The following is a 27,710-nucleotide window of genomic DNA, read 5'->3' on the forward strand; positions in this document are numbered from 1 at the left end:
CATATATACCAGTCTAGCAGGTACACCCAAAAAACTTAACTGAATTAGTTATTTCTGAAAAAAATTAACAAAACAGTAGGGAAGCTATTCCTGAGTTTGGTTGGGATTGCTTATTTTAATTTGGTGTTGCCTTCCCTTGCCATGTTTCTACAGCACGTTTAGGGAGCATTCCCTACTTGAGTTCAATGAGTAGAGGAGAGAGATTTAGATACATTCTTGTATTGCAGTCTCACCTGCAAGTAAATAAACTAGAAGCTAGTTTTGTTTGAGATATCAGCGGAGGTTTCCCCCAGGGAACATGAGATTAGTTGTTTCTTTCTCTGCACCAACCTCTCTCACACTGTAAAAGGTTTGCCCCTGTTTCACTGGTGTATGTGAGAAGAAACTCAGAATTTCCCAGATTCGGCTTGACCTTTATACCAAATTTCAAATTAGTCCTCCCCCCTGCACTCATCAGAGTTCTTCATGTCCTGGTTTTAATAATTTTTTTTTTTTTTTTTTTTTTTTTTTTTTTTTACGAATACAGTGAGATTGTATCTTATAGACCCAGAAGTGATTATTATCCCAACAGAGAAACCAATTGTGGGCTGTTTCATCAGTTCCTGGACGATGATGACAGAGGAGTGGGAAAAGTACGTTCTGATTCAGCTGTTTATTCCCACATGTAGTTACTAGTTTCTAAGTGATGTTCATTTCCTTGACTAAGAATTGCAAAACTGAAAACAACGTGGTGAAATAGGCAGAATATTTGAAAGTACTTTATTTCAAAGTGAAATAAATAGGACATATAGAGAGCTAAAACTTTATGGTACTTTGAGCTGTTTGTCTTGATTATCCCTAAGTTTTCAATTGAAAGAAAAAAGAAAAGTGGTACAAAATCACCACAGAAGCAACTATTCTTCATGTTTCTTAAAAGGCTAGGTTTTGTACCTAGAAACTTCTCCATTGCTTTAATTATTAATTTTAGTTTTTACAGTGACAGCAGAGTCTTTGGATGACAACGAAGAACCACCATATGAAGACAAGTGTAGTATTGATATTATATACCTTTTATGGTCTTCAATTTAGCAAATTGGAACAAAAATTCTTACTGTATGTCTTCTGTGCTAAAGGAAGCTCTCTGAAATTTGCATGAAGCACAGACTTGTAGCCTCATATTGTACAGTTATGTAAGTACTTTTGTCTAAGTATCTGATAGCAGACAGCAGGAAGATAGTTTTTACTTGTGGTCTCTTGGGATAAGCTGTATTCCAGCAATACGTACCTTCAGAGGCCAACTCTGTAGCTTCTTAGGAGTGGTGACACATGCTGTTTGTCACCTGTATACTTTACCTGAAAAGTTATTTGTGAATTTCAGGTTTCCCCACCCTACTTTACCTCTGCTGTGTAATTTCCCTGGCAAACTGACTCAAAATTTTCTAATAAAAATTGGAGGGAATGTGGAAGGGACTGCTAAGGTAGAGAGTAAAATGAACCATGATGTGAAGGATTGCTAGTCTGGTCAGCGGTATCTTGTTTTAAGTATCTGGTAGTTGATACTAAGAAGGTATTCACAGAAAATGGGGATTAGGCTGACAAGGGAAGGCTGAACTGCCTCCCTGTTTAATCAGTGGAGGAGAGAGGTGCTTCTCAAGGAGATAGTACAGACTAGCCCTTCTCTCTACTTTAAGGGCAATATCAGTGGAGGAAACCAGCAAGATTAGGTGAGTAAAATACAGTGGGCTGGAGAGGTGGATGAGGAGGTTTATGTATTTTGCATGGAGATGACTTGGTGGGTACCTGGAAAGATTAACTTGATCTCAGTAGCTAATGGAAGGCAGTTCTTCCCAAATATGCAGTGGTTCTTTCCTGCTCATCTCGTGGAGTATCAGCTCTCCCAAACAGCTGATGACAAATGATCACAATTAAAAGCTGTGAACAGGCCCCTGATCAATTATATCTGTATCGAGGTTAACAAAGTTCTTGGTAGTACAGAATGGATTGTTATGGTTACCTAGACATAACATAGGCAAGGAAGGTTACCTAGACAATAACGTTGGCATAGACCCTCACCGTATTTGCAAGGGAATTGTACTCTTTTACAGCAGAAGTGAGCATAGAGTGAGAACTCTGTGACTTGTGATTTGATGCAATCAGTTTGTTCTAGAAAAACATCCAATATTGGTTTGTAGCCATATGAAAGACTTAATTTCACTTGGTAAATATTCCTTATTGTCAACTAGGTGTTGGTTTTCTTAATTTGAAGCCAGAATGTTTCCAATTCCCATCCATTAGATAATGTTATCCCTCTGTTTATTTCAATGTAAGGGCCTTTTTTTATGTTTATAATGCACAGTGAATGATCATTAATTTCCTCTTCGAAAAGTTAAGAGCTTTTGTGGCTGTTGTGGTGTTTGTGTGCCCTGGAGAAGACTCCTTTTTTTAATGGGTAAAAATTATGAAGATTTATTTTCCAATTTCTGATTTTCTGTGATAGCCAAAGGCTTAAGAAGACAAGTCAACCACTGCATTAACTCTTGGAAAGAAAATGAACAGAACATGTCTATCTGGTTTAGCACTGGATTTTGGCAGAGAGGCAGCATTCTCAGTAGTGAACCAATTATTATGGATAATAATGTTTTAGCTTGCATAGATTGTTTTTTAGAGTGTTCCCAGCTAATGATAGTCATTAATCCATTGATAAACTGAGTCTTGAGCGTCCTGTTCTGATCTTTATTTTTGATTTGTTTACTTGAATGGATTTTTAATGTGATAACAGCCAGATTGTTTTTGATAGCCTGTTGTAATGGCTGATTGAAGTGTTCTGTTTCTTCCATTAGCTCTTGCCTGCTCATCACTGCCAATATTACTGTGAGTAGCTTCCCTCCTCCACTCTTACATCAGCTGTGTGGGTTAGGGGACAGGAGAGTTAGTGTTCGGGGGGTTTGATTCTTTTCCCACAGAGTTTGCTTTAAATTTTATGCTTTTCATGTTCATGTTTCTGCAATTAAATCATGAGACTGTGATGTGGCTTTCCTTGCTGCGCGGAAAACACTCGAACTTTATTTTCTCTTAATCCTTATCACCTGTCCTCTCCCATGTTCTAAATGAGGAATGCATTGGTGTTGTTGAAATTACACTGTGCGTAAGAATTCGCAGCAATTGGCCTGTGAGTCTGGGGGAGCAGTCTGTAGATGTGCTGGGAATGCAGCCCCACATGCTGTGCCAGCTCTTAGGCAGCTGCCATTCTCTTGGCAGTCTGGTACACCGAGGCACACAGTGTACCAAAATGTTCCTTCAGCTGTGCAGTATCAGGTCAGAGATGCTCCTGTCCGGTTGGGAAGGTGCTGGGAGAGTCAAGGGGTCATGATCTAGAGAGTTTTCTGAGCTCATGGGTGCACACAGACACGCTGTAGTTTTTAAGGAGAGATTTGGGCAATGCCTTACTAATTCTGATAATTGAGAGACAAGGGTATAAGGGGAATTCTCTTTGGAATCAGAATGTCATTTTATCTATTTATTTCTTAACACAGAGCTTCCCTTGTCATAACTGAGTTTCAGCTTACCCTCCTTGTCTGTTAGCGTGGGACTTTGTCCTTAAGGACCTTAACTCCTCCTAACTTCTCTATCCTGCCCAGTCTGCACATTCTGATCCATCTTTGCAGCTTCTTGTCCTGTCAGGTTGCCATGGGCTGTTTCCAGTTGCTGCTGACAAGAATGTGAGCACCCTCAGTATCGAGCCCTTTTGTGGCAGCACTCCCATCTTACTCCGCTCGCCTTGGCTCCCGCTCAGGTGACCGTGATGGTTTCATTTCACTGCATTGCAGGATTCGAGCAGCGCTGAAGCTCGCTGGCATTGGTATTTGATTTTGTAAGGTGCTGAGCACCTCATGCAAGTGTTTTCAATTACTCCAGTGTCGGTGGGAGATGAGGAAAAGAATGATACTGAGCGGCTCCAGCAAGTGGCTGCTGTGTCACGCCTGCAAACAGATCAGCCTGTATCACTGCGAAGTTCATTACCTAAGGGGGAAGGAGTTAGCTTGGGTATGAGGGAGAGATATCATTTGGTGCCAAATGTCACAGGTTTTTTACTGCAAATATACATTTCTAAGTGGTGGTTTGTTGTTTTCATTTTTGTGGGGCTTTTACTGTTCACAGCTTTTGTATAATTTGCAGCAAAAGCAAACAAAAATATTGCATCTATTTAGTCTTTTGACACCGCTAGGATAAAGAATGCTCTGGCTCAGGAGTATGTTCAGCAATATCCATCCTAATTTCTGATAAATCTGAAAATCTTATTTAGGGTCACCAGAGTCAGTTGTTTGACGGCTTTGCAGTAATTACTCAACAGCTTTTGAAAACTGACTGGATCTGTTTGCTCTTGGGAGGCAAATAGAACTTTTGAAACAAATAACCAGAATCACAGTATTTTTTTTTTCATTTAATGACTTTGATTACTCTCATTTTCATATTTGTCATTAAAATTAAAAATTCTCGAATTATTCAAATTCAAAATTTTGCCTTTTAAAATTCAAATTTTGCTTTTTAAATTTCAGGCCTTTATGAGCCTCCCATATTAAGAAGGGTATGGACCCTGCATATAAGATTATCTTGCCCTTTCCTCTCATTTAATACAGCACAATAGACCTGAGTTACTCAGAGGATGGAGAGGAGTTTTAAGTATAACAGTTGATTATATTTGAGAGTTTACATGCAATTCACGTAGGAAAATGCTATACAATTTCAGAATTTTTCACTTCAGACAAAGCAGTCTGCAGCAAGGGGCAAGCTTACCTGAGCATCCAAAAAATCATAGTAGCCTTAAAAGTTATTCAGTAAAATTTATTGCAAAGCGCTGTTCCCATATTGCTTAGTCCTGCTGAGAGCTTATAATAAAGAATCAACAGTTCAAGTAAAAATTGGCTTCTGTGAAGGAAAAAATATTTTATAGAATTAGTTTGGATAGGAAAGGGACACTAGCATTGAAGGAAAAAGATAATGATTAAGAAGAGGCAGATTGTTACACAACTTTTGCATTTTTCAGGCATTAAAAAAAAAAATTATTCTTCCTTTGGAAAGTTTCTTTGTCCCCCTCCATCGTGAAAGACTGATTAGAACTGTCCAGGAAAAATTGTGTAATATTTATTTTCATTGCATCTCATAACTTCTATATAAAATGCGTTTTGGAAATCCATTCTGAACTGTGATCTAAGGTCTACCTTGATCCTATTAATAAAACAGCCTTTAAAATTTGTTTGATTGATAAATAGAGAAATTAAGGGAAAAAATAGATTTTAATGAGCTGGCCTTAGAAACAGCTTATGAAACATTTTTGAGGATTAAATTACTTGAAGATTAAAAACTCTCATTTAAAGATTTGCAAGAAGCTAAGTACTTTGTGTCAGTTACATTGAAAGTGTTTAAGCTTTTTACCTCAGATGTTGACTGATGGATGAAAAGTGTTAAGAGTAGCCATTATTGACTTACTCTAACAGCAGTCCATAGGTTGGTTTCCAGGTCTGTAAACTCCTCTGGTGCTTGACATAGTTTTTGGGAAAATAGGGAAGGTCATATATCTCTTTAAGTCTCAGTGTTTGGTGGGTAGTTTACGTGGAAGGAATATGCCAAAGCAGATTTGCGAGGTCGACAGAGCAGAAAGGAGAGCGGGAAGGTTTTAATAGCTTTTTAGCCCTTGTGAGCAAAATTAAATCTGGAAATCAATATGCCAAAGATCTTTTTTAAGTCCTCGTCTCCAAAGAGAGTACTATGTTAATATTTAAAGGAAAGTTTGTGAAGTTTTTGTGACCAGCAGGCAACAGAAAGTTATTTTATCGTCCGCCTTTTAGCTCTCTCTTTCTACATGGTGTTGCTGATGTGAGAGAACTGCTCCTTGCCAAGGGGCCACTTGGCCCAGCTCAGGGTTTTAGGTGAGAAGATCAGCTGAGAAATGCCCTCATACCGGTTCATGACTGGTGCTCAGGGCAGAAGTGGCCATGTGCCTTTCAGCCCAGACAGTGGTACTCTAGCATGGCAGTTTTGCAGACCAGAGTCAACACTCAGTATTTTCCTAGCTTGTAATGGACCAAATTTTACCCTCTGGCTTCTAATGAACCGCTGTTTAATGTAATTGTGTACACCATCAAGGAACCGCTAAGCATACACTCATGGGAACCACTGTAGCTGAGAGGGAAGGAGGTTTCAAGTCCCTTTAGTTGGTCAGACCAGCTATTAAATGTGGCTAATATTTGCACTGAGGTTGTTCATGTGGTTTAGGATCTACACAGGATGAGCAGAAATTTGCATTTAAAGCATTTTCTTAGACTAGGTTTTTGCAGGTTGTTGAAATAAAACTGAAATTTGAATATGTGTTGCAAGATACCGTGGCGCAGCAGCTTAGGCACTAACTGAAGAGTGGAGATAGTGGTAGTGGTATTCTGAGGCTGTTGGTGAAATTTATCTGCCACATTCCCTGTGTTTGGCAACATTTTCAGAAGCAGAAAGGGATGCAGGTCAATATTTTGCATGCGTGGCATTGTGCCTCATTATTGACAACCTCAGAAAGTCAAAATTCATGTCAGACACTACCACACTTGTTTATAGTTATTTCAAATCTTAATTAATAGTTACATTTCTCTTTTCTTCCTGGGTTTTGAGCTTTTAAGATGTTCTCAAGGTGTATTTGCAAACTTGTCTATAGTTTAAACAATGTTACAAAAATGGAAAATTACAGGACAGGTTAGAACATTTTCTGTCTTCATATGTCTGCTGTGGTCCTCTTCTCAAAACAGATTCTTTCATCAGGGCTTACCTTAGAGAACCATCAGGAGTTGCACAAATTGCTAATTCTGTCATGTGTGCTGAATCCTGTTAGGTATGTGCTGCCTGAGTAACAGTTCCCCAAAAGTCATATTATCTTGGCCACACATTTTTTTTAAACTGCATTATTTAATTATTTCATCTCTCAAAAGAACTGCTTTCACTTAGCTGTTAAAATGAAAAAGAATAGACATATCTGTTTAATATACACACATGTATTTAATTCATATGTGTGCATGTAATAGATATATGTGTATCCATGAATCTGTGTGTGTATATATATAGATATAGGTGGACACATGTGCAGCAGAATACAGCGCTACTTAAATTCAGGACATGGACTCCTAATCAGGGCAGAAGATCTAAGCTGGAGACGTATTGAAGCAGAGAGGGCTGAGATCAGAAGGACCCACAGTCAAAAGGAGTGGTGGAATGGCATTGGTAATGCAGAGAATATGTGTGTCACTTGGGTGTAACAAAGCTGTTGGAGAACAAGGCAGAAATGCTACTGTGGATTGATAATACATGTAAATGTGATTAGAGTGTAAAGAACAAAAGTGTAAAAGGTCAGATCTTTTCCAGAGCGGTAAGTGAAAATGATGATGTTAAATACTAAAAGAACTGTGGAGATTCATTAGAGAAAGTTCTCCATTTAATTATTTTCTCTTTATCTGTTCACACAGGGTCAAAAACTGCAGAAATATCAAGGAGGTAGATAAGTTATATGGTTTGGCACATAAACCAACTTAAAACTAGTGCAGATTACAGCAGTCCCTGGATACCAGCTGGAGTTCGACCTGAGATAGATAGGTATTGCTTTAGACACCACCATGAGCACGTGCCATCTGTTTCTGTATTTTATACACTGACATTGTAGGAAGATGCATTTCGTGTTGTTGAAAATAAAAGTGAATGACGGTACTTTTGGATTTCTCTGGAGGGTGTGAGAGGACAGGTGGTTTTCCTCTTCCCTTTGTGCCAGGTGCTGCTGGTGGTGTTTCCTGGAAGGTGGAGAGTTTAGGAAAAGAGGCAATGGGCGAATACTGTTGTACAGGGAATGCCACCTGAATATGAGGAAGAACTCCTGTACTGTGTGAGTGACTGAGCGCTGGAACAGATTGGCCAGGACGCTTGCCAGGTTGCAGAGTCTCCCTTCCTGGAGATACCCAAGAACTGTCTGGATGCCATCCTGTGCTGTGTGCTGTAGGATGACCCTGCTTAAGCAGGGAGATTGGACCAGATGATCCTTTTCAGCCTCATCCATTCTGTGATTCTGGTTCTGTGAAGTAGAAGATTTTTAGGTTTTGTTCCTCATTACTGTCCCTGGCAGAGAGTTTCACATTTATGGAGTTTCATGAGGTCAAATTCTCTGAAGCATCCTTGGTGTGGCCAAATCTATGGTAATTTTGTGGTGTGCAAGCTGAGGAGACCTATCTAGTCCACTGAGTTCCTTTCCCTTGTGTCACCTGACATCAAAAACCCACACTATGAAAAAGTGAGATCTTCAGGGCACCCCAAATTCACAGATTCTGCTGGCACGGGTTTTCCACCATCCTGTGATAAGTACTTTCCCACCTTACCTTGGCCTAACTTTCTGAGCCCTTCTGGAAGAGGGCCACACTTCATAAAGGGATGAGTATGTAGGCGACTTCTTTTGGGGTGGTGGGGTGGGACAGGTAGCTGTGATGGGCTGGACAGTGATGCGGGGAAGCGGGACAGGAGGAGGGGTGGGCAGTGGTGAGGATGGACAGGCGGTGATGGGTACGGGCAGTGATGGTGATGGGGACAGGCAGAGACTGGGGAGGGGCAGCGTTGGGGACAGGCAGTGATAGTGATGGTGATGGGGACGGGCAGCGGTGGGGATGGACAGTGATGGATACGGGCAGTGGTGGGGACGGGCAGCGGTGGGGACAGGCAGTGATGGTGATGGGGACGGGCAGCGATGGGGACGGGCAGTGAAGGTGATGGTGGCGGGCAGCGATGGGGACAGGCAGTGATGGTGATGGGAATGGGCAGTGATGGGGACAGGCAGTGATGATGATGGGGACGGGCAGCGGTGGGGACGGGCAGTGATAGTGATGGTGATGGTGGCGGCAGCGGTGGGGACGGGCAGTGATGGTGATGGGGACGGGCAGCGGTGGGGACAGGCAGCGATGGTGATGGGGACGGGCAGCGGTGCGGGGCGGCGATGGGGACGGGCGGAGGGGTGCGGGGCGGTGCGGGCGGCAGCCGCTGCCTGCAGAGGGCTCTGTGACACCGCGTTTCCCCTGGCCAAGTGCGGGGGGAGGAAGGGACTGCTGGGGTAACGCTTCCAACAGTCTGGTCTTAGTCTGGTAAACAGACTAGGAATTGTGGGCTAAGTCCTTTTCCTCAGGCTTTGCACCAAGGCTGAGATCAGATGACTCAGTCCGGACTCATTATTTTAATAGCCTACAGCTAGTTCACATAGCAGCGGGAGTCCACAAAAAAGGCATTTAATTGTTGAAACTCAAACTGGTACATTGTAACTGCAGATTATGGTATTCAGATTTAAGTGATTCAAGTAATTTATAAAGCTTTTGCACAAGCAAACTGAAAGTTAAAATACTGATATTGTAATAAAAAGTAAATAAAACATACTTTTGTACGTTAAGACCCAATTAAAAAGCATGATTTAATTTAACAAACTTAAAAGAGGCAGGTGATATTTGCCAACATTACTACAGCTGTGTTTTACATTAGGAAATTAATTAAAATAGTAATTTATACTTTTTTCCACTTGCAAGTCTTGGGTCTTTCTGTATTACACCATCTATTTTCATTCATTGTGTTAGGGTGCGTTTGTAACCTCACTTAGGCTGCATCGCAACTTTGGGGTTAGGTTTTTTTTGGTTACCTAATGAAAAACCGGCTTTCTGCACTAATGCCAGCGAAGCAGATCAAACAGGGCTGAAGGAACTTCCCTGCTGTCTGCCTGAGAGGCAGTGCATTGTTAACTATTCGGATGTCAGTCCTTTTCTTCTGCATCCTAGCAGGGCTTTGCTGGTTTCATCGATCACTCGAGCTGGAGGTGGGAGGGTGGCTGCCAGTGAGGGATGCGAGGGAACGGTTTCCTGTTAGACTGAGCAAAACTGGGGGATTTGCTGCACTCCCATACATGCCTGGGTCTGGTGCAATAGCACACTGCGAGACTAACAGGGACAAAATTTCAGAATGCAAATCAGTGTTCTGCTTTTATGCCTCACAGCTGAATAATGGAACCTCAGGATCTATTCTTAGTCCTTAGGTACTTCCCCCTCCCCAAACTACTAAAACAGTGATGGTTACATAATGAACTGTTAACTTTGTCAGTCAAATCAGGTTAAAGTGTAGAAAAGTACATTTTTTTAAAATAGCACATAATTACCGAAATACAAGTTCGTTATTTCATTTGTATGAGAGAGCAAACACACATGTGATGGTGGTCTTTTTCCATCTCCGCTTTTCCTTGTCTGTCTTCATCTGAACTTTGTTACCTTCAAGGCGGAATCTTTCGTGTTGGCTATTTTATGGATGTGTGACTCATTGCAGCAGAGCCCGAAGAATTGGGAATGTTCAATTTGCCATTTCAGTGGGGCTGAATTGTTTGTAAGTTGCTATCATCCTTTCAAACAATTCACGATGCCTGAAAACTTGGTTTATTAAGTCCAGACATTTCACATTCCTAATGTTAAGATTGCTGCAATTTTCCATTATAAGCTTTACCCCACCCAGTCCTCTGAATACAGATTTATAAATCAGTTTCAAAAAATGTTTCTCCATCTAAATCTGCCCTTACATTTTAAGCTTGGGAGAACATCTTTGAGCTGAATGCTCTTTCCCAACTGGAGAATCATGTTCTGTATCAGTGTTTTCACAAATGGATTTAGTTTCTTTAAAAATCAATCTGTGAGTGCATTGTGAGTGACTCTGGTGTCTCTGTTTTTGGAAGAAAAAACAGCATCTGTTTTCAGTTTAGTTTTAATTTAGAAATTAATTTATTGTGCATCTTATTATCAGTTTCTTTTTGCCATATTTTTGTTGAATGGGTATTCTGGATTACTTACTGCCTGGAGGAACCAGTGCAGTCATTGTATATGTGATACATTTCTGAAAGGCTGAAAAATGTGATGGCTAATATGTTTGATTAATACTGTATAAAATACTGAAGATTGTTTTATTTATGCAGAATTGATATTAGACTTCCTTAGAGTTAATAAGCAATGCTTTGTGATAATATCTATTTTTAAATTCTTGCATGATGAATCTATCTTTGGGTGTTGACTTGAATTCTCAGGAGAACTCAACACAGAATGACACAAGAATAGCTGGACATAAATGGAACATTACAAGAATAAAATATCTGACATTTCAGCTCCCTGCTTCTTAAAGCTAAAAGTCCTTGAGGCGTCAATAAAATGAAATCGAGTCCAACAGTAAAAGTGTGTGTCATGCATACACAGATCTGCTTCTCTGTAGGGCTGACTGAAATAAATTGTTTTCACATAAATAGTTACAATAAGCTCTTCAAGAAGGAAAAAGGGTGGACCAGTAATGGAAAAAAATACAGTACTTTAGGTTAAGCACATATGAACATAAAACATGCTACTGGAACTAGGCAATCTGTCAGTACTGGAGCCTGTGCAGAGAGCCGGAACAGGGCTTGTACACTACTTAGTCCCACATAAGAACTGTCTTGAGATTCAAGTCAAATTTAGAGCATAAAGACCCTTTATTTTTTTATTCTACGGGTTGCTTAATTCCATTTTCTCCAAAGGCATTAGTAATTTATTAAACTTTATATTTTCTACAAATAAGAAGGCATACACAATGTATTACCCCTGTACATTCACTAAAGTAAGAGTTAAATTTTTACTCTGCTTTCAATAATTTTGCATTTCATTCATGTGAAATCTTAGAGGAGTCTAATAAGTCATAAAATGTGAAATAACAGTATTTAAAATATTTAAATTTAATAACTGATAGGTTAAGTTAGAGTATTACTGAAAAGATGCTATCAGTATTCATTTATCTGAGACTGTCTTTAGTCATACTAAGAAAAATAATTCAAAGGTTTTGTTTCTATTATGCAAATTTTAAAACTGTCATGATGCATTTTTTAAATTATGTGGTTTAAAAATACTTTGAAGGAAGAAGTTGCTTTTCGTGTCACATTATTTATGTCTGCTAGGATTCTCATTTCGTTCTCTGTAAAATTTTATGGCTGTGTGACATTACATTATTCCTGTATATTAACAAGGGTATGAACTGAAATTTAAGGATTCATGATGTTATAGTCAACGATTAATTAGGCAATAATGCATAATGTATCTGTCGTTAGCAGCAGGCAAGGGCTGGTTCGTTCGTTAGTGGCTGCAAGCAAAGCCAAGGCTGATATATGTCCCAATAAGCCACTTGGTGAGTGCAGGGAGGAGATTTTTGAAATAAGAACTGCTACATTACACTAAAGGCTTGCAGAATCTTAAAAATCTGCCCCAACTGCAAGAAACTCTGCAAGTGTTTTACACCATCCAAATATTCCTTTTCACCAGTGGCAAAACTCTGGAATGAGTTTGATAAGAAATAAGTTGATATCGAGGCAGAACACAGCATAATGAGCACTTCCATCGGATGTGCAGGTTTTCATGACTTTTTAAACTCTCTGCATTTGTAGAAGAGGTGAAAATATTACTCCAAACTATATCAAGTGCTTGCTGCCTTCCTGCTAGTTACCTCCATCAAGTATCTCTTTTTCTCAGCTATTGCCTCTCACTCCATGGAAATTACAGAATTTTGAAGATGCAGCTAAGTTATAGCTTCTTTCTGAAACTCACTCATTTTCTTCAAGATAGGGTGGAAAAATCTGGGGAGGGTGTGGGAGGGGAAGGGAAGAGAACTAGCTGTATGTTTCTAATGTTTTGGAAATTACTGTTGTTCTCTTGAATTTTTGTGAGCTCTAATTTTCTTCCTTTTAAACACTGTAATGTCTTTTTTTTTTATTATTTTAAGAACATAAGAAAGACAGTGTGGGGTTCTCCTTGAGTGCCCATCATCAGATGAGGGAATAAGTAATGAATTTTTATTATGAATGAATTGTCTAAAATAAGACTGCATCTGCTCTGATTATGTTACTGTTCGAAGGTTATCTACCCAGTGTGCATTTTTTCTAACAATTTAAAACTAATATAAAATAAAACACAGCCTTCATTTTTAAAAAATTTGCTCTATTACCTAAATTCAAGAAAGAAAAGGTGAAAGTATCGTGTAATCTAAAAAACAAAACAAACAACAAAAAAAATCCTACATTTGAATTTTATGTAAACAGCTATTTTTGTGATGGGCTGAACACAGAACACTGATTTGTGTTTGTTTGGTTTTAATTTTAAATTAAATATTTTTTTTTTTGCTTCTTGAAAAGAAGATATAGGAAAATAAGTGTAAGCAGAATAAAAGAAAAGAAAAAGAAAACAGAATAAAGAAAAAAATAAAAGGATGAAAAACAGCTCCTTTCCAAAGAGAAAATACTAAAATCCATATATTTAATATCATAAGAATTTAATATGTTACATATAGTATAGTAAATAATTATAAAATGGAAAGCTAGGGCTTATGTTCAGTGTTTGGTATTTCTGTTAACCAAAGTATGAAGTGTAATTCGCACTGATGTTTTTGTGTATTCCCAGAATCAAGAGAGATAAAATTTGTTTCCATTGCTTTCAACACTGCCTTGTATTGATTTACAGTGAGTAAACACATGCTTTACTGTAGGCAATTATATGATTTGGGATGGTTTATTTTTATTCTGTTTGAGTGGTAATAGATTATTTGGCATATCACTGTCCATTAGCTCCACTTACACATTTAGATATGTAATTACTCAATCTTGTGAATCAATTTTCCGTGCTAGAAGCACAAAATATCTCCTTGGTGAATATTTTATTGTGTCTTATTGTATGTTTTAAGAATGTATGAAGAGCAGACAACTAAAGTAAACCCACTGAACTCTTGCTCATATTTAGCAGATTTTCTAAGGTTGCAGACTTGAATCTACTGACAGCAATGAGTGTGATTGAAAGTTGTGTTTGAGTCTTTCAGTGAAGAGGCAGAAGTGCAATTTAAATTTTTTAAGGTACATGTGCAGCCTAATAATTTCTACTACATTGGCTTAAGATGCAGATATTCAGAAAAAAAATATGTATTACTCTGTAGCTGATTTTGTGGCAGTAACAGTTTTACATCTTGAGAGAACTGGTTGAATAATGGAAATGAAAGAATTGAACAGGCGACTACTTACCCCTAAGGCTAATGATAAAAAGAAATCTGATTCTGTCCTATCTGTCTAAGATACTCATCAGTTTGTCATAAATACTCCATATTTAGGACACAGAAAAAGTTTTCAATAGATGAGTCTGAATACTAGTGGCACTGAGAATGAACACTGAATTCCCTTTTAAGACCTGGTCTCAGTGAATGAGCATGCTGAAGTCCTACACAGATGTGAGGTGTTTCTGCCATAAATACTGGGCTGGAAGAGTTCTTTCCAGAAACTTAGAAATGCCCTTTAATGATCTGTTTGATCTGGTTAGTGCCTGTTGTGAAATCCAATACAGGTTTGAGAGAATAATTGGGAAGGGATTATTATTTTCTTCCCCACTTGTTACGTTTTTTGTGAAATTAGGAAAAAAGCAAGACCATTCCAAAGGGGGTTTTTTATGAATCACATACTTTAGCACTATGCAAATAGTCTGTAATCTAAATAGCATGAAGGCATGTGAGACGGGATTATGCATGGTTTTAATGGGGGGTTTTCACACTGATGTTTCTATTTAGGGTTTTTCTACAACTATAATGAAAGATCTCTAAGGAAAAAAGTTTGTTGCTAGCTTCTGTGAAGCAGAAGGTCTATAAAGAGCTGAGGAATACTTCTGTTTTCCTCACGCTATAAAGAGCAATATGTGAAAGTGCTCAAGGGTGTTCATCAAATTATTTGAGTTAATGGATGGTCTAAAACTTGCTCATTTATTTCTTTCTTCATGATCACATAAATAGTGCGGCAAGACATTACTGAGGAATATTGATTCTCTTTGTTTTGGCCCAGTGTTGTTCAGATTCAACTGAGAAAAGCCTTTCATCCTTTCCAGGACGCAAGACAGCCCAAGTCTGTGAACTTGTCTGTGAACAAGTACTGCTGAACTCCCCCCATTTAGATTTCACCAGATTTGTCCTTGACCCAATAGATGTTCAACTTGACAGTTGTCTCTTCTTTCTGGCATTGGTTAAATGAAAGCCACCTTGCTGCCTTTACAAAAGATAAGCTCCTGACTTGAGGAGTCCACAGAATCCTGTCTTACTGAAATGGGGTCATCCCTTGAGAAGTGGATTCTCCTAATCCCTCTTCAAAGTAGAAATCTCCTGAAGTTTTAAAATACTGTACAACTAGAAGTACTTTCCATCCTAGCTTTTATTTTTCCTAAACACTGCTAATGTGATGACAAAGACTGAAAGCTAAAATTAGCACCCCCACCTCATTATTTCTCTTGGTACGGCACGGACAAGGAATAGCATAAACATCTTGGGGTAAAAATGGGAAAAGATTGAAGGGAGAAAACAGACACAGCAAGGACCTTGGTCTGGTGGGTATAAAGAATAGCGAGAGAATTGTGAGGCTTTCATGTATGTATGTATGTAATTTAGTAGGCAGCAAGCTAATGTGTGCCCCATCTGTCAAGTAAATCTGACCACTTTTTATCTAAATATAACACCACCACAAGGCAGCGCAAATCTGTAATAGCGCGCCAAGAATTTTTTTTTTCTCCTGTTTCCAGTCAATCTTGAAGTTGAGCAAGTGTCAGGCTAAGGAGCAGTCTGCTGAAGTACAAGTGATGGAAGCTCAGCATGTTCTCATGTTCTGGTAAAGATAACAGGCTTTCCCACGGCAGGTTAGCCAAATTAGGCAAACATGAATATGACCTGAATGCTACCATAAATGTTTTTCCATGATTATCTGGTAATGAGAAAAGGTCAGAACTAATTCTGTTCTGCTATCTTTCCCTGTTGTGGCTAGTACTGATGCCTAGAGAGGCTACCTAGAATAGAGACTAGACAATGTTAAGGGAATAAAGTAGGCATTTATTAAAAAGGCCTTCAAAGGATACACCTTGGGCAGTACAAGAGCCTGGGCAAAGCTACACCCAAGATGGACAGCAGGTCACACATTTTCACACTTGTACTAGTTTTGGTCCATTTACATATTGGGGTTAATTGTCCAATTAAAGCTTCAAGTTGTAAAGCCCCATCTCCCAGATTGCTCTCCTCAGTTCATTGTTGTTTATACTTTTTGGGCCTGAAGCTGTAATGGTGTTGCAGCCTGGTTCTCAGGCTGGAAAAGGATTGTTTTGTCTAACTAAACTGTGAAGAGAACTTGCTAACACTTTAAATGAAGTTCAGAGTTGTATACTAATGCAGTAGAGAATCTGGAAAACATGAAAGCATGAAGGCATCAGTACTGGTTGGCAGTGGTGTGGCACAGGACAGGGTGTATTTGTCACTGTCAGGTAGTGCTGTACATTTTTTCTGAAGCTTGTGTGCAGCGGGACAGTGTTGTGGAGCAATCCTGTGCTTGAGTCTCTATGTGGTGTAATCTGCTTGTTATGCAAGCTCAGAATAATCCCCCTCCCTTCTCTTGATTGTGCACGTGGTCACTGGAGAACAGTAGACCCATGATTGTGACATATCTTCTGTTGGTATATGTTTAAGAGACTAGATCATGAAGAAACTAAATGTAGCATATTAATATTCAAATCCAACCAGATAGCTGTGATGCACCTTCTTTACTGTGAGTGTGAATTTCTGTGGACATGCAAACAGCTGGCCCAAGCAGCTGACTTCCTGCATCAGCAAGATTTAGTAGTGAGGAAGAGGAGGAAAGGGTACTTCATGCTGTGTAACCTGGCTTCTTTTTTTTTCCTCTTCAGTTTACCTGCAGCTCATTTTTATAACCCTTACCTTACCCTCAGTCTGGGTGTATGCTCTTCAGCTGCCGTAGCATTGTGTGTAGCATAGGTCTTACGATAAACTAACTCTGACACCATCATGTGAGTCACGCTGGGGCGTGATCGTGACACGGTGCATGCTAACAGCACAAGGAAAACTCTAAGACTATGTTCTGTTCATTCTTGACTCCAAAACTTTTGGGGTGACAAGTTGTAGAAATTCTGGAAAAGGTTTGATTAGAATTTTTTTTTTTTTTTTTTTTTTTAATTTGAGCATAAACTCTGCCTTTTGTGGCTTTTTTTGTTGGTAACCAGAGCTAACACTGTTTGTATTATATTGCCACCTATACGAAAGGTTGTGCAACACTTTCCATTATAAGACTGTTTCAGTTGCCTATGTTGCCAGCATTCATCTGTTTAGGCTGAAATTTTCCATGCTGGGTGTCTCCTTCAGGCTGAATTTCTTGGGAAAGTTTCAATAAAAATACTTGAACCATTCCAGGGAATGAGGAGAGGGGGGGGAAAACTATATTTTGCTCATGTTTATTACAGTTGCTGCAAGCTCTTGATTCAGAAATCGCTGCACCTATGTTTTTTGAAGCTGGGAGTTGAATAATTAGGAAGGCTGAAAGGGTGAGGAAAGAAAAAATGGGTTTAGAAGAGATTTCTTTAGAAAGAGTTTGCTCCTGCCTGATGTTCTGAACTGTTGGCAAGAAAGCACACAAACGCCATGCTTTTCAAAACACGGTCAATGAATGGCTGGGAGATGAATGATCCTCCTTGTTTCACTGCACCCCTATGATGTATTGGTTTGAGAGAGAGGGGATTATGAGGTGTAAACAAAATCGTATGTAACTGAAAAGCTGACTGAAATGTGCCCAGTGGTGGAACTAGAGGGGCAGGTTTGTGTAGATAATAATTTGAAAATAGCAGAGTTAGCTTTGCTCAGCAGAGAGATGGAGATGAAGATGGTGAGACAGACTATCAAGAAGATGGGATTTAACCTAAGTGGTCTTACAGCAGCCTTTTTTAGTTACAGTTCATTTCCTGTTTCCCAGTCATCTTATGCATTTAAATGAGGGAGGGAAAATTGTATGCAGGCATGTAATTTAGAGACCAGTTTTCAACCCCAATTCCGGCATGTTTCATTTGTGAACAACTTGATGTTGCAACCATAATATACTTCCAACGTGAAAATTAAAGACTTAGTTGTAAATGTAGTTCTATAGCATCATTACAATGCTTACATTTTAAGCTTTGAAGAACCCTGCCATAGTCAGACACATATAATACTGGATTTCAGTTAAAATACTGAAAAATGTTTTCTTTTAATCCATTTAGACAAGTTTCATTTTCAAACCCACAGCACTGCCAGTGCTTCAGCAAACATGTATGGGACTATTTGGATCTGGAAAGGTTAATTCCATACGTGAGATATTCAAAACTGAACTTCTCAACAGACTCTGCCTTCCATTTCTCTCAGGTTCACAGTGTAGACAACAAATGACATTTTGGAATATACTTCACATGCTTAGCCCAAATGGGAATGAGTTAAGAGGACAGGGAGAAGTTTCAGTTATAACTTCACATTTTCCTGATTTTTATGGACTTCCACCAGAGTGGTTATAACTCAATATTATTTTAACATTGTTATTTGTGGCTGAGTTTACTAAAAAGCAGCTTTCATGCTGCTGCTTTTAATATCTCACAGTTGAAATTATCTTCCAAGTTTTCAAGGATTTATAATGTTACCATAATATTTTCTTAAGGAATAAGGCTTCCCATCCAGAAGCAAGCATACATCATAGTACAAATTGCAAAAATAGTGAATTAGACATTTCCTAGTTAAAGGAAAGCAAATATTTACTGAATGACCAGTTTATTAAGATCCTTTTACTTATATTTTCTTGTATGAAATTTAGCCTTCCATTTGAGGACTGTTTTGTCAGTATCATCTGCACCCTTGGTTAAATAAGAGAAATTTAGCACTCAACTGTTCCTATGGAAATCTGCATTTAAAATATTAACTTCATAAAAATGCCACATCTGGGCTTGACGTGATGTATTGTTGTCTCAGTTCAAAGAAGATAAGCTGTCATATCACATACCTGTTTATTAATCCCTGTGAGTTGATGTTACTTATCATGGCAAAGATCCACTTATTAATGGCTTCATGGTGTGGACAGAGAGGATGCATCTTTATTGCTCTAATGGTACCTAAAATTTTACACCATAGTGTTTTGAGACTAGGGTCAAACAAATGCCTGGGTGTAACTTAACTTTTTATTCTGTATCATGAGTTAGTGCGTATTGTTTTTATTCACTGGCAGGCGTAGTTTGTACTTCAGCCTCAAGGGCAGAGGGTTGTACTGGCAAAGTGATTTACTTTAGCTTGTCTTAGGAATCCTCCAAGATACCCATAATTGTTAATGTATATCCATATGTAGTGGAGGGGAAGGAGAAAGGATTCAAATGTCATGAAGCCTGACTTGCAGAGATCTTGTTGTTGGGGAACCCCACTCTTTTCAAGTGAGAGTTAATACAAGTTCCAGCAGCGATGCTTTGAATGTCAGCATAAAGCAGCATCAGGTCTTCTGGTGTATAACTCTTTGTATATACTTGGAATAAAAGTGGTCTTTTTCAGTTCATTTGTTCCCTTTTGAAAGGAATCAGAATAAAAGAAAAAAAAAAAAAGGAAAAAAAAAAAAAAAAAAAAAACCACCACTTTTTACTCCAGATGAGATATCCTATGCAAAAAGTGGCACTGCTGGAATTACAGCACTACTGGTGCACACCTTGCATCATGCTGGTGGGAGTCCCTCTCAGCACCCTACAGAGATGAACCTTGAATTGCATTAGGCCTTCAGCAGCCTGTACAGAGCTCTACAGAGAGACCTCATTTGGTTTTCAAGAGCTGGGAACTCTAGTTTTAGGAACTGTAATTTAGACATCTTTTATGCCAGGCAACATTATCTAAAACCCTTAGTAAAGTGATGTGTGATTATCCTATTGAAAATTATGTATCTACCCAAAGTAATTAATTCTATTCCTTTGACCATCAGATTGAAGGTCATTTGGTGCTAACATTTCTCTCAGCTACTTTTTCACAGAATGATTGAATGTAGTTGCTGTAAAGAACTGAGTACAGTCATTATATTATTGTTTATAATGCTGAGCTCTGGTTGGAGTTTAAAAAACTCTTGTGTTTGCACATGATGCAAGTATCTAATGTAAGTTTTATTGAAATCAGAAGGAAATGGCCCAGATGTTGAACACACAAAGCTGTTGATGAAGAAGTTTGTATTCTGTAAAATTGTGTGTTGTAGAGGAATTTGTCATGGCTGAGTTTGAAACTCCATTGGGTCACTGGGGGCAAAAAAAACTTTATCTTCACCTAAAGCTTGCTGGTGGACAGCGGTTCAGCGCTCTCATCCTCGTGATTGTCCTTGTTCCAGATTTATGACTGATGCAGCTCGACGTGAGCAGGAGTCTTTGAAGAAGAAGATTCAGCCGAAACTCTCATTGACTTTGTCAAGCACAGTGTCCCGTGGGAATGTATCTACTCCACCTCGCCACAGCAGTGGAAGCCTTACTCCCCCAGTCACCCCTCCAATCACTCCCTCCTCTTCGTTTCGCAGTAGTACTCCTACAGGTAAGCACCTGCTCTTTGATTCATCCCAGATAAAGGGAGCAGTTTTACTATGAGGCATTTGGAGAACAGGAGACATACTGAGGCATTGACAAGAAGTGCCCAAAAAACAGAACAGAAAAGCTTTGTGGTATTTTACATTTGGTCTGCAGTCCCTCAAATGTGTTTGGGCATTTGTTTCCAAATTTTTTGCTAATGCAGAGAAGGACGCTGATTTTAAATGTTGCAGCTGAAATTACTGTGTGAAGAAACTAACCTTACCAGAGATGCCAAATGTGCAAAAGACCCCTTATGTATCAGTAGGAGAGCTCTGCCTATGGTATGGTGTCAGTTAAAGATTTTAAAGGGTGGTCAGTATCTTCCACCTTCCCCATTTCTCTCCCTGCCTCCCCCCCGCCTCATTTTTTTTTTTTTTTTTCTTCGGTGGGGGAAAAGTGGAATTCATAGTAAGCGGTCAAGGAGGAATATTCTGCTGCTGTCATCATGTAGAAATGACTTTCATTAGGAAACTATGTTCATGAAAAGAAATAAATAAAAAAAGGGATCTATATTTCTTTCTAAAGCTAATTTTCCAGTGGTTTTCCAGGGTGTAAAAGTCCTGGGAATTTCTTTACACTAATTAGAGTAACTGAAAATTGCTTGCTATCCTGAACCAGATCTCTTGGCCCAAGTCAGTCTGATTTACTTTAAGTAGAGGTCTTGTCAAATAATTCTGGTACACTTCAGAGTAAATACCAGTATTTTCTTCTAAAAAGCTAAATGTATATAATAGAGTTTTTCTGTTCTGTCATAAAAAGGTTCAATATATTCTCCTTAGCAGGAAATCGCATGAGCATCACTGCCCTGAAAAACTGTTACGCCACATGTTTTTATATAGGCTATTTCATGTCCTACTATTAATGATTAAATGGAAAAGTTGTAGCAGTCCTTGAGATGTTCTGTCTGCAAGCTGTTAAATGAAGTGTTTGTTCAGTATGTCCCTGGTTATGAAAAAGCGAAGCACGTTGAGAAAAGCTAAACTATAAAGTCCTAATGTAATTCAGAAAATTTTAGATTTTCTTAATTATCTCCTCTTTTGAAACAAACTGATTCATTTCCTTTACATCCTACAGATGGCAAGGAGTTTCTTCTTTCTTTTGTTTGCTTTTTGTACAGCTCCTCCTGAGAAGGCTAATGCATGATGTGGTCAGGTAGTATAATGTTGCACATCCGTCAGCAACGTTGGCTAGTGATGTACGCTCTGAAAAATGTTCCATCAAATACTAAAGAGAAAAAGTCAGCATCTGTCTACCAAAATGCTTTTATTATTTAAATATTTCCCCAACTTTTAAAGTTAGTCAGAATGTTGTTTTACCTGCAGTTAAGAGAATCAGCTTGTTATGGCTGCATTTCTGCAAGTCCTGCCTGCCAGGTTATAAATAATACCAACTTCCACTTTCTGCACCCTCTGTTCCAAGTTCCCTTCTGGACCCCTGTTCCAAAGCTAGGGTTTGTAACATCCTGGTAGCAAAGAACATATATTCTTTCTTTAAGACTTTTTTTAACATTTACGATTAACTGCATTGCATTTCAGCAGCCTCAGCCCAGAATTTCCATTTTTCTCATCCTACAAGTTTTTCTGGACCTAAAGTAAGCATTGAGCTTTTTCTGATAAACTACAGGTTTTTTCCCAGTGTTTACTTGGTGTATGATTTTTTTCTAACTTAGATAGATGAGCTGCTCAGAGTCATGCCATGGCTGGGTTTCTGTGGGTGCAGTGCCTGGAGAGGCAGCCCTGTAGGGGTTGCAACTAACTTTAGATATGCAGATTACATGTCGTTTATTGGTCAATGCAAATCTTTTTCCCTCAAGTGCAAGTATATATGGCTGTTGAGTAGCAAGGTGATGTAACCAAGGGTAGTTTGGCAGGATCTGTTTCAAGAAAACAATTTGGAGTATGTAAATTGTCCTACATTTCAGCCTCACAGTGCCTGCACAGCTTTCAAGCCCTACAGGCATACCCTCCACTGCATCCAGTGAGAATGAAGAGTATTGCTGTATTCCTTCCATGCAGCCCTGTTTGATTTGTACTCCGAGAAAACTCTTGTTAATTCATCTTTGAATGCAGGTAAACATGTATGTTGTGATAACTTGAGAAAACCAAGAGGCTTTTTTCCCTTAGGTTGCCTTATGCCCCGTATTTGTTATCATTCAAATATAATCCTTGTCCTCATCCTCCTTTAGGCATATACTTTGTGAAAAATAAAAGGGGATTGCTTTGACCCAATTCATTCTTTAAATTCTGAAAATGCCTGTTTCCCTTTTATTACCTCCTATCTCAGTTGTTGGATAGTTCTTGAGGGCTCAGCAGTGTGCCTGGCATTACTGCCACTGCCCATGGTGGTGCCACTCAAGATGCCAGAGAGGAATCACACCCTACAGGCTGGTGAGGTGGCGCCCGAATAAATACACACGTTCCTCAGCAGAGCGTCGGTCACATATGGTTTCTGGTCATTCTTGTTCAACGTAAAAAGCGAAAACCTCACTAATCTTTTGAGCCCCGTTTTCCATGAACTGTCCTCCCTTTTGGTATGCTGCTCATCTTGGCTTTGCCAGGGGTGTTAGTCTTGGCTTGGATGAAGCCAGGAGCTGCCTGGATCCCAGTCACATGTTTGTGCATGTCCTCATGGCGATGTCTCGCCACTTCCCGATGGTTTTAAGCTACTAATGTAAGTTTTCAGTGAAGTGCAATTTCATGGAATGATCTTTCATCCATGTATTGACCAGATTCAAACCCACCTAGCTTGTGAAACCCGCTAAGAAGTGGTTCAAGGCGTTTTGGCTGCAGAGAGTGTTTGTTAAGTTTTACGGTAAAAATCTGTGCCAAAAGACTATGGGGCCTCGTTCTCAGAGCTGAGCAGAGTCCAGACTGACACACATCAATGCTGAGAATGTTTCATGTGCACGTGTAAGCACCTCCTGCTTCTTGGTACATATTATTCATGGAGAAGCAGAAATATTCAGCAAAGAAGAGTGCTCTTTAAGACTCCTCTTAGGTAGTGAGGTAGACACGTATTTGTCTTCAGATTCTGGATGTGTTAGTCCCCTGAAATGGCCCGTTTGTGGTTTTGGTGGGAAATAGAAATGCAGTAGTTAATTTTCTGTACCTCCCCTCTGTTCCCTCGGGGAGGCTGGCATATGCTCTCTGCTTACATTTGGCTTTTTGTTCCCTCTCCTATAACAAGTTTTCTCTTCTTCTTAGGACCTACATCCTCTAATGGTTGCAGAAAGTTCACTTTAAAAATTTGCTCCAGTTTTTATTTTAACAATAGTTCCTCCCCGGAGACTTTGTTTAGTGGGGCTTAAATGGTCTTGTTAGAGTTCACAGGCAGGGTTTAGCAAAAGAAGTGGCTTCCATCAGGAATAAAGGCTCCTTAGGGTGATAGGGAAATAGAGCAAAGTAGCACCAGCACACAGCTTATTTTGGAAAGATGTTAGCAGTCTGCAAATACTGAAATACCTCTTTATTTAAGGAGCACTCAATTAAGTCACAAAAACTTATGTTGCTTTTATTTTTAAATGTCAATTTTAAACCCACAAAACTAATGAAGTCTAGTTATGGATAAAAATGGGGCTGGCATTGAACCCTTAACATACGTTGTTAATTTTTTGACTGTTTTCATACATCTGTGTGGCTCACAGAAGGAATTTCCACCCCTAACTTCCTGGCTTTTCAGTGTAAGTCAGAACATCGACATTCCTTTGAAAGCTATGATATCTCTTCATACTGAAAAGCTTTAAAAGAGATCCAGTGATAGTAACTTACTGGAAATTAATTATTAAAATAACTTGTTCCCAATTTTAGTTAGAAAAGTAATTCATAGTGATAAATCTCAGACTAAAAAAAAAATTAAAATAAAATATAAAGCCCCTTCTGCATTGAAGAAATGCCAAAAATCATCTGAAACCACTGTTTTATGTTTATTATTTTCCTTTATATTTTTTTTCTTTTTTTTTTCTTTTTTTTTTTTCCTTTTTTTAAAAAAAAAAAAAAAAAAAAAAAAAAAAGTGTTCCGGGCCAGGAAGAGTAAATTTCAGCCTGGAGTGAATTTTTGGCCTTCCTATAAATCCTAAAGCAGGAGTTTAATACCACCAACTGGCTTTTTAATAGTTCAACCCTAAGTCTTGTGCCCTCCCACCTTCCCCTAAAAAAAAAAAAAAAGCTAAGGTATTTGAAAACCTCTAACTTAGCATTTCATTTTGCTCTGAAGAAGCTGGCTCTCAGACATCCTTTCCTGTTTATTTTTTATTTTAATAGATTACAAGTTATAACATTTATGCAGTTTTAATAGGTTTATAGACCTATTTACTGCCTGATCATTTGGGGCAGTGGATGGCAGCCAGTCCTGGCACAAAGTGTTGAGGATGCTGTGGTTGCCTGGAACAGCTGTGGCCATTTCTCAGCCCTTCCACTTGGGAAGGAGATGAAAGAGTGCAGTTTTCATGGGTGGTCATAGGCTGACCCCATGAGAGAATTGGCAAGTCCCATTTTGATTTACAGCTGTCATTTGAGTAGGTGACTAACTGTTGGTTTGTCTTATTAATTAGGATAAATGCCTTTCTGGGGAGTCATATTTGTTCAGTCATTTTTGATTGACTGCATTTGAAAGTTTTTACCTTTCATAAATATGTCAGACCTCCTTGAAATTTCCACCAGTCCAGTCTCAGTATTTATGAATGTGACCCCGTTTTCTACCCACAGAAAACACCTAACTTTTCAATTTTCTTTTTTCCTTTCTGGTAAAACTTGAAAGTGATAACTCATTTTAATCTGAAGTAAAAAAAAAAGAAAGAAACTTTTTAGTATTTACCTTAACCTTTAAGAATTCTAAGATCTAAACAGGTATCAAATATGCCTAAAAATTCTGCAAAGTAATGTTAGGAGACTTGAAAAAAAATATTACTGAGGCTATCAAATTATTACTGTTGATGTAGAAATTACTGTTTGCCATCTGAGGATACTATCTGAATGATGTTTTAGTAGACTTATAATAAATGAGTCATTTTGTAGATATATGTAACATGTTCTAAAACTGAAATCAAGATTGCTTTGTAGCTTTGTCAGTGGTCCTAAAGCTGCGCTATTTCAGTCAGAGCACACTATGTGAAATGGGCCAATTTTTGTCTAATAAATCATACTAGTGGTGAAACATGACCTAATATAATATATAATTTTGTAACAGAAAGTGAAATTCAATTAATTTTCAATCAAAATTTAAAAAAAAATCAGTCTTCCCCTAGTGTCTTATTTACAGAACCTGGTGTGTTTAAGAGTACTTTTTATAACTAGAGTGATTGCATTCTTAAGTATTTGCAATAATTTTAAATATATTTGTGTTTGATTCAGGTTTAGGTAACTAAATTAAATAGAATCGTATCCCATTTACATCATTAGGGAATATCTTCTAAGGCTGAATATTTTCTAAAAGGTACATATAAATTTTCACTTAATAAAATTAATAGATCCTTAAAACTCAGACTATTAGTATCTTCTCTGATTCAGATGGATTTTGTTAAGGATTCAAATGCTACTAGTGGCAAAACAGTGACCAAAAAATTACAGCTTCCTTCTGTGTTAACAAGTGTTCATACTGCTGATGAAATAATTAAAACATCATTGTTCCCTCTTTGGGTGACTAATTTACAGGAAAGGAAAGTCTGCATATTACCACAAAGGAGCTCCTTTCTCTACCTTCCAAAAGCAGTTGGGACTCAGAAATTCATCTGTAAGGATCCACCTTTCTTCTGGTCCATTTAGGAGCTGTCTGTTGTGGAAGCTTTGATTCTGGGAAGCGAAACACTGTGTGGCAGTTAGTGACTTTTCCCAATAAACCTGGTTATCTCGTGTACTGTTATCTCAGTGACATGAGATATCATTCTTGTAACTCTGCTGTATAGCATTTGCCTTCAAGGATAACTCCTGAAGGAATCCAATGGGCCTCCTCTTGAACATTTTCCTTTTTCTCTTCCAAGAATGCAAAAGCTGAAAGAAAACCACACATTGTTTGCTAGTAATAGCAACCAAAACCACAATAGTAACCAGCCTTTGGAATTGGGCATTGAAATAGAGAAGCAGGCATATGCTGGAAACTAATATGGTTTAGATTCTAAATGTGTGTTTAATTTTTTTTACTTTAAGTTGTTTAAAAATGCGTTGTTGTAATGTAAAAGCTCATTCCTCTTCATAGGTATCAAAGCAGCTAACATTTCAGTAGAGTTTCCATATGTCAGGCTTTCAACAATGAAGTAATCATATGGCACAGACAGCTGTTGCACAGAGTGCTGGAACAGCACATTAAACAGAATCCAGCAAGAAAAAGAGATCTGCTCGGCTGAACTACTTTGTGAGTTTAGAGTGAACAGCAGAAATGTAAAATAACAGGGGTGTTCCCCCCACAAATTAAGTGAAGACTTACAGGAGGGGGAGTTAGGTGCTCAAAACTTTTTGTGTTGATGGATATGCTATAAATATGTAGCTGAATTAGGCTGAATTAGTTGCAGAGCTGCTATTTATAGCAGAATCTGTTTGGCTGCTATCAGCAGGTGGCATTTCTGAACTCCATGTTAGGTTGAATCAGAGCAGACTATGAACCATTAAATCTGCTATTCGGTTGATAATCTGCAACAGCTTTCTCTTTGGGCGATGAAGATTTACTCAGTGTTGCTACAACTAGAGAGATACTGCTCTTTTGTGGTGGGCTTATTTTTGTAAGCAAAGTGCACTGCAAAATATTCCTTGATTAGATCTTAAGGGGGCTTGAAATTAGACTTGGGAGGACAAATGATTGGAAACAAGTACGCATTCATGGCATTTTGAAAATCATGCTAGAAATTCAGGTCGCGTGTGCTTTAGGCACGTGATTAATGTTTAGCACCTAATGCTAAGGAAGTCAATGCTGCCTGACTTGGAGCACATAACAAGTGCTTTGTCAGACTGGAATAGAGTGTTCACTACTTGCAGAGTTGCAAGCTCAAGAATTTATGTTGTCACAAAACCACAGCTTTAGCCGTTCACTTCAAAAATTTTTCACCTGTGTTAGCATACTGTAAATGCTTAAATTTAATTATTACACTTTATGTTAAAGTAGCCTAGTATCATGCAGATGTAATTGAAAAAATAATGAAAAGTAGAAATATTAAATCAAATCCCAGGTCTGTTGTATTAAATTGTTGCTGAGAAGTGGACTGAGAGTGTTACATTTTTGTGTGTTTGACTTACGGGGTGTCCAGCATAGTAA

The 27,710-nt window shown here is 38.6% G+C and overlaps 1 protein-coding gene across 1 annotated transcript in view; it reads left to right on the forward strand.

Moving 5' to 3' along the window:
* JAZF1 (JAZF zinc finger 1) overlaps window positions 1–27,710 on the forward strand; it is a 199,433-nt gene that overhangs the window by 148,816 nt on the left and 22,907 nt on the right. The window contains exon 3 of the mRNA XM_040086692.2: window positions 20,240–20,436. Within this exon, the coding sequence (XP_039942626.1) occupies window positions 20,240–20,436 (197 nt within the window). The remainder of the gene's footprint in view (window positions 1–20,239; window positions 20,437–27,710) is intronic.

Source organism: Hirundo rustica, chromosome 1, assembly GCF_015227805.2.
Source record: "Hirundo rustica isolate bHirRus1 chromosome 1, bHirRus1.pri.v3, whole genome shotgun sequence".
Classification (NCBI taxonomy): Eukaryota; Metazoa; Chordata; class Aves; order Passeriformes; family Hirundinidae; genus Hirundo; species Hirundo rustica.